Source organism: Myotis davidii, unplaced genomic scaffold (genome assembly GCF_000327345.1).
Source record: "Myotis davidii unplaced genomic scaffold, ASM32734v1 scaffold699, whole genome shotgun sequence".
Taxonomy (NCBI): domain Eukaryota; kingdom Metazoa; phylum Chordata; class Mammalia; order Chiroptera; family Vespertilionidae; genus Myotis; species Myotis davidii.
The window spans coordinates 657,526-665,440 of NW_006291007.1; the positions used below are offsets into that span (position 1 = coordinate 657,526).

The 7,915-nt window shown below is 35.0% G+C and overlaps 1 protein-coding gene across 1 annotated transcript in view; it reads left to right on the top strand.

Moving 5' to 3' along the window:
• The first annotated feature begins 2,241 nt into the window (after positions 1 to 2,241).
• The window catches only part of RHOT1 (ras homolog family member T1), a 42,669-nt gene continuing 36,995 nt past the window's right edge, over positions 2,242 to 7,915 (top strand). Inside the window, exons 1-5 of the mRNA XM_015564131.1 lie at positions 2,242 to 2,300; positions 4,317 to 4,398; positions 6,450 to 6,493; positions 6,957 to 7,010; positions 7,164 to 7,216. Of these exons, the coding sequence (XP_015419617.1) occupies positions 2,268 to 2,300; positions 4,317 to 4,398; positions 6,450 to 6,493; positions 6,957 to 7,010; positions 7,164 to 7,216 (266 nt within the window). The 5' untranslated portion in view covers positions 2,242 to 2,267. The remainder of the gene's footprint in view (positions 2,301 to 4,316; positions 4,399 to 6,449; positions 6,494 to 6,956; positions 7,011 to 7,163; positions 7,217 to 7,915) is intronic.

Sequence of the window (7,915 nt, forward strand, 5' to 3'; positions counted from 1 at the left end):
GAGAGAGAATGATAATGCAGATGTGGTTAAATGTTAACATATGTGGGATTTGGTTAAAGGACAGACCTGGCTCCTTAGTACTATTTTTGCAGTTTTTTTGTAAGTCTGAAACTTTCTTAAAATAAGTTTAAAAAAAATTTTGAGCCAGAGCTGCTGAATTAGTCACCAGTGAATCAGCAAGTATCTTAATTAACTTACGTAGTATTTGTGTATGCAATGTTTGCTGACTTTAGGGGGTCACCATTCCTTTTCTGTATTTTTAACTTGTGTTAAAAATTTTTAAAGTCTGGCGTAAGAAAAAGAACACTGGTTTAGCCATCAAGAGATGGGTTATTCTCTTAGGTGTGCAACTAATCTTTTAGTGAGACCTTGAGAAAATAACTGTCTCTGGGTCCTAGGTTCTGTATCAGAACATATTTGGGGGGAGCTGGACCAGCTGACTTTGATGACTACGTTCTAGAATCTAGCAGTTCTGTGATGTTGGGCTCTGAGTTCACTGACACAGTCAGAACTCAGTGACAGTGTTTACTCTCAGCCACTTGGAAAAGACCCAAGTGTTCTCACACAGTCAGTTGAAAAGAACCGAAGAAATCAGCTAGAAGGCACCTGTTAGACCATCTAATTTGTCCCTCCACCAGCAGCCCTCACTTGTTCACAGCACACCCTCTGTTTGGACCAGTACTCTCCAGCCATTCGTTATTTTTCCAGAGACTTGGCTTGTGTTTTCAGTTCATCCTTTTTTTTTTTTTAGTCATTTAAAAAAAAAGAATGTGACTTCTCTTAACTTTAAAATTTTCCAGTTATTTTATATTTAGACTTTACTTTTGGAAACTGGAATTTGCTATTATGGCAGAGATTAATAGGCAGTGGACTGTTTTCCTTGAGAATAACAAAAGGATTTAGTTAATAAGAGGTTGGATGTCTACTGATAGCAATTATATGATCAGAAAGGGAGGAGAATGCACGGCACATTTCAGAATGAAAATTAAGATTTTTAAGTTTGTGCGTTAAAAAATTTTCTAGGTTAGAAAATGTAATAAGAAAGTTTCTTTCCTCTTATTAATCCTTTAAATATGATACCCTAAAAAAGAAAGAATATAAGGGTGTACAGAAATATGCACTCTGACCTTTTATTGGTAAGGGTGTAAATTGGTTTATTCTTTTTTGGAGGTAATTTAACAATATCTATTAAAAACATAAAAGATTATGCATGCTGCCCAGACCGGTTTGGCTCAGTGGATAGAGCATCGGCCTGCGGACTCAAGGGCCCCAGGGTCGATTCCAGTCAAGGGCATGTACCTTTGTTGCAGACACATTCCCAGTAGGGAGTGTGCAGGAGGCAGCTGATTGATATTTCTCTCTCATCAGTGTTTCTAATTCTCTATCCCTCTCCCTTCCTCTCTGTAAAAAATCAATAAAATATATTTTGAAAAAAGATTATGCATGCTAACTTGAGTTCCACTTCTAAATTTATCCTTTAGAAATAATCATTGTAGCATTGTTTATAAAAGTAAAAACCTCAACAGTGTTCATTGTTAGATCATATTAATTATGACACACCATACAATGGATTCTTATACAACTATCCAAAACTAATGTAAGAAGCTTTCTAAATATTAATATAAAATGGATTTATGATTGCTATTTTTTTAAATTGTGATAAAATATACAAAACATAATATTTAATATTTTAACCATTTGTAAATGTACAATTTAGGAGTATTCAATACATTCACAATTTTGTGTGATCATCACCACTGTCTAGATCTAAAACTTTTTATCATACTTAACAAAAATTCTGTATCCATTAAATAATACAGAATTCCTTCCCTCTCCCACGAGATTTTTATATACGACATGGAATACTGCCCAAATACATAATTAAATAAAAAAGGAAGATTGTAAAATAGTATGAATACTATGATTCCACTGTGGTAAATTATTATATTAACTTGAGTGTAGGAAAAATCTGGGAGACTGTCTGTATTAAATTGTTAATGAGGACATTATGGGAGAATTTTACTTACATATAATAAATTTTGATAATTTTTTGTTTCAAACAAGGAGTATGTGTAACTTTCTAAGCAGAAGAAAAAGATATACTTGAAGTATTGTAATAAAATGTGGTAATTTGGATGCCTCTGATTTTAGCTAACAAATAACAGACTTTCTATGTAGTTGCTGAATTATGAGCTTATGAACCTGAACACTCTATTAAAGTAATGGTTTTTCTTTTCACAGCTAGAGTTGGGAAGACATCACTGATTATGTCTCTGGTCAGTGAAGAATTTCCAGAGGAGGTAAACATTTTGATTTCTTTTGCTATTTTTAAAATGTTTTAAATTTCTCAAAATTGAGCTAAAATGAAACAAATTCTGCCTTTCTTGCGTGTGCTTCCTTTCTGACAGTTGTGATTTTTGAAAAGACTCATATTATTTTATACAAGACATCCCTGAAATACGGTGTAGGAGAAAGTCACCCTAGATCTGAGTTCACCTCAGTCCTTTGCATTTCCTATACTTTTAACCTTGGCTGGGATATTGTCATCTCTGTGCCTAATAAGTTTCATATGTAATATGGGAGCTGAAAGGGATAGAAGTCATCTAATCTGTGTAATCATTTCATTTTGTGTGTGTGTGTGTGTGTGTGTGTGTGTGTGTGTGTAATTGTTTCTTAAACATAAAATGTTGCTCATAACCCCAAAACATAAAACAAATGAGTATTCCTTTCGTTGAAGTTAGGGCAAAAGGGCTGAATCCCCACCTGCCTTCCATCTGCCACCCCCTAGTCTTTGAGGCATTAGAACTACTAGGATTCTGACACACATATTTAAAACCTTTAATATTATCCACCTCCATCATTTTACAAATAGAGAAACTAATTCATTCTGCTTTTGCCTACTTACCTCAAAGGATTGTTGTTGCTCTCAAATGAGATAAGCTTAATGGGAGTGCTACTAAAAGTAAAGTGGTTTTTATTATTACTGGCAATATATTTGTTTACATTTTGGAAGTTCCAGTATGGGGATTGCTGGTTAAGGCCTTATGTAAAATCAGGATATTGTTATGGGGAATGGGATCAGTCATTCTGCCTTTGCCTACTTACCTCAAAGGATTGTTGTGGGTCTCAAATGAGATAAGCTTAATGGGAGTGCTACTAAAAGTAAAGTGGTTTTTATTATTACTGGCAATATATTTGTTTACATTTTGGAAGTTCCAGTATGGGGATTGCTGGTTAAGGCCTTATGTAAAATCAGGATATTGTTATGGGGAATGGGATCAGTGCAAATGGGGTGAAAATTATTTCTTTTTATTTTCTTTGTTCACATTGCAGGTGTTATTAGTGCCATAATTTACATTTGATCCCCCCCCCTTTGTTTTACTCTTACTTAAGTAGGAATATCTGTATAATTTCATTATTTAGACAGGAATATGATGTATGATACAATAGTGTTTTCAACAGTGGCCATATGACCATTCATTGTTTCTTGCGCTTTTTTTCCCCTCTTAAGTAACATGGTTAAATAACTACTGCTTAATTTATGAAATGAAGTGTATTTTCCTTTGTGGTTTATAGAATTAGCAACATTAATTATGATCACCCAGGATGTAATACCTAAAAGTTTTCTATGATAGTTTAACTTAGTTTAGAATTGTCATTTTAGCATAGTCCTCTTGAGTGTGAATAAGGGATTTTTAATTGATTAAAAACCATCCAGTATTTCTAAAAAATGGGATCATTAAACATAAGGCTTATTATGTTGCCAATTAGTTATCTTCCAGAAGAAATGTATTTTGATAACATTGTTTTATTTGAGGATTATTTTAGATTAACATAGTTCTTCATTTGTAGAGTATGTCAAGCTTTCAACAAAATAGAATGAAAACGACATTAGATTTTACAATGTACAATTTAGGGGCATTAAATACATTCACAATTTTGTGTAGCCAACATCACTTTCTACATCTAAAACTTTTTTATCATCCTCAACATTTAAAAACCTAATGTTTAAAACACCAAATTAATTTAAGTACTGTGTTAGGCTACATCAGATCTGAAGTATTCTTTTATGTCCAGTGCCCACACAGGTAGAAATGAGCTTTTTTAAAAAAGTGATTTATCATATACCATTAATATATATTTGCATTTGTAATAAAACACAAAAATAAGCATTTAAAAGTACAACAAATACCTGTAAGAATAGATATGGATGAAAGGGGCTAATATATAGATACATTTACATAATTTGTTAACAGTTTTAATCTATCATATACAAAGGTGGCCTGTTTTTCTTCTATATTTGTTTTCAAATGAAGGTTCCTCCTCGGGCAGAAGAAATCACTATTCCAGCTGATGTCACCCCTGAGAGAGTTCCAACACACATCGTAGATTACTCAGGTAATGAATGACCTATTGTAGGTGAACCTGTAGGGTTAGTTCAGTAATTTGAAAAAGGGTACTTACTGAGGTTTAAAAAATATTAAACAGGAGTGGTCCTTTTTCTCTAGCAATAAATGATCATTTACTATTCTTGTTTCATTTATATCTTCCTGCCAATCCCCACCCCAGACCCACCTAAAGCCTCCATCTTGCAGTTCTCTTCCCTACTTTACTAAGGTGGGTTCCATAATGATGAAAAGGAAGGAGGAATGGTAAATGACAAGAAGTAGATAAGTTATTACCCTCCTTGAATTGTCATGTTTGCAGAGAGAAGTTCTGGGATAATTGGTTATCAGGCATGCTCTGATGATTTGGAAAGCGCTCTAAATTTCAGAATTTGTTGATTTCTAAATTTGTTCTTTAATTTTTCAGCCTTTGTCTTAAATAAAATAATAGTTAAAACAGTTTTCAAGTTGTTTACATATATGATAATAGAAGCACATCTGTATTGCTTCTTGATCTTAGCCAAAAGGCCGAGAAGCGATATATATTGCTTCTTATAATTTAAATTTTTTTCTATACACTACTACTTTTTAATCATTAAATTATTGTGCTTTGTTCTGGGACTTTTTTTTTTTAAAGAATCAGTTGTAACATGTACCACTCTGATGGGTGATGTTGACAGTGGGGGAAGCTATATGGAGGCAGGAGGTAGATGGGAAATCTCTGTACCCTTTACTCAGTTTTGCTGTGAACCAAAAACTGGTCTAAACGATAAAATCTATTTTTTTAAATGGATATAACTACACTGTAATACTTTGTTTTGCCAAACTGGTATCTCATATAGCCTAAAAAATAAATGTTAGCACTATGCAGTCGGAAACATGTGACTATTTGAAAACTTGGAAGTGTGGCTAGTCTAAATTGAAGTGTGCCCTAAGTGTACAATACAGTGCATTTAGAAGATTTAGTATGAAGCCAGAATATAAAATAGCTCATTAGTACTTTTTCTGAGTATATATTGAAATTTTAATATTTTTGATGTTTTGGGTTAAGTAAAAGAGTAATTTTACCTGTTACTTAAGGTGACTACTAGCAAATTAAAAATTACATATATATGCTTGCATTGTATTTCTACTGGACAGCACTGTGCTATATTAGAAGCTGAGGGGAGTGAATGCTTTCTGCTACAGTCTCATAACTGTAGCTTAACTTATAGAATCATTTTTTTAGATAAGTGTAGCCATATAATTAGATTCACTTCCATATTAGAATTGGAGCCAAAACCCATTATTACTGAACGTATGAAAAGATACTAAAAATGGCCAGTTATTTTAGCATAGTGTAAAGTGCAATTGAACTTACATATGATATTAGTTTGTATGTCAGAAATAACAGGCATTTTGGGGGAAACTATTTAATATAAGATGATCTGAATTAATATGTCAATAATGGCTTTGCTCTTCATTTGTGTGCTTCCTCCTACCTACATCACGCATGTCTCGTGTACCTTGGGGTTATAGGCACAACTACCCATTGATACCAGTTCTGGCCAGAGATACGCACTAGAGAAGGAATTTTTGACTCATCATCATCATGCTCTAGTTTTGCTTCTGGGGCCTGGTTAATATTACTCATATCTGCTATCTAGATCTTAAGCTTGTATTGCCCAGATTCTCATGTGGCCTTTTAACCTTGTGTGGATAGACACTGTCTGGGCTTCTGACTTCTCAGCACCCAGTCTTCTAGCTTGGGTTTCTGATCGCTTTTCTGACCCTTCTCAACTCTGGGTCAGATGCCGGCCTAGATTTATAACACAGTTCCTTTTGCTCTTCTGTGTCAGTTATCCTCTTGTAAACCTGTCTTTCAGTACCAGCCAGCTTCCTTATCACCCTTCCCTTCCCCTGCCCTGCCCTTGTCTTTGCCACCTAGTCTGACACAACAATATGACTTAAGGAATAAGGGATGTTTAGAGGGATGTTAGATGGGTTGCATAGATTTTAGCCTGGCCATTCGTTTTTATGGACATGTGTAAAGTATGAAACTATTTTTTACTTTGTCATTTGTAGAAGCAGAACAGAGTGATGAACAACTTCATCAAGAAATATCACAGGTTAGTGACCTGGCCTGTGTGGGTCAGTGGTTAGAGCGCCGGCCCGGGTACTGAAGAGTCGCAGGTTCGATTCCGATCAAGGGCATGTACCTGGGTTGTAGGTTTGATCCCTGGCCCTGATCGGGGCACACGCAAGAGGCAACCAATCTATGTGTCTATTTCTCCCACCCTCTCTCCCTCCTTTCCACTCTCTCTAAAAATCAATGGAAAAAAATATCTTCAGGTGAGGATTAACCAAAAAAACCCAAAATCACAGATGAGTTAAAAAATAGTAATAGGTTTTTGTGGGAAAACAGTGGTGATTCTAAGTCTTATTTTTTATTCTCTAACTTATTTTGTTGTTATTGCTGAGTTTGAGTGTCTATTTTTGCTGTAAGTCCTTAGGAACTTTTTCCTCTTAGAGACGTACTAAGTTTTTCTTATTATTACAAAAATACTATTAATTCGTTCATTTTTCTTGTAGGCTAATGTCATCTGCATAGTTTATGCTGTTAACAACAAGCATTCTATTGATAAGGTAGGACTATATGACTTTTTTCACCGTATTTAGTTAAATTTCAGTGGGGCACTTTCAAAATTGATCCCCAGTTTAGAATTATAGGGGTCTTATGTCGGGTATTTTTCAAAGAAGATCCTCATGTGGCTTAGCTCTTGTTAATTTTCATTTTAGGTAACAAGTCGATGGATTCCTCTCATAAATGAAAGAACAGACAAAGACAGCAGGTATTTTTTCTCTCTCCAACTTTGTATATTGAAAAATTTCAAACTTACAGGAAAATTGCAAGAAGTAGTATAATGAATATCTATAAACACTTCACTTGAATCCACCAGTCGTTAACATTTTGCCAGATTTGTTTTATCTATAGATCTATCTACCTGTTTGCATACACACTCCTTTTTTGGAAGAAGTGATTTGAGGCAACACAAATATTTGAGAACAAAGTGCAGAATAGAGCTGTGATTCATAATTTCAGACATTAAGTATTTTGATAATTAATCTTGCATTTCTCTTTCTCAAACCACTGCTTGAAAAGTCTCAGCTCTAGAATTCCTCTACAACTGCACTGTATGTGCCCTCTCACTTAGATGCCCATGTGATGAGGAATGACACTCTCCCTTGTCATTGATTGCTCATTGTATGGGTATGTAAGAGCATGCGACTTGGAGGAAAGTGAACGACCTTTGAAATCTGGTTTGGCTGCTTATGAGCTTTAAGACTGACTTCAGCCCTGGCTGGCATTGGTCAGTGGGTAGAGCGTCAGCCTGTGCGCCATAGGGTCTTGTGTTCAATTCCTAGTCAAGGGCACATACCTGGATTGCAGATTTGATCCTGGCCTCCTGCGGGAGGCAACCAGTTGATGTGTCTCTTTCACATGGGTGTTTCTCTCTCTCCTCTCTCTCTCTCTCCCTTCCACTCTCTCT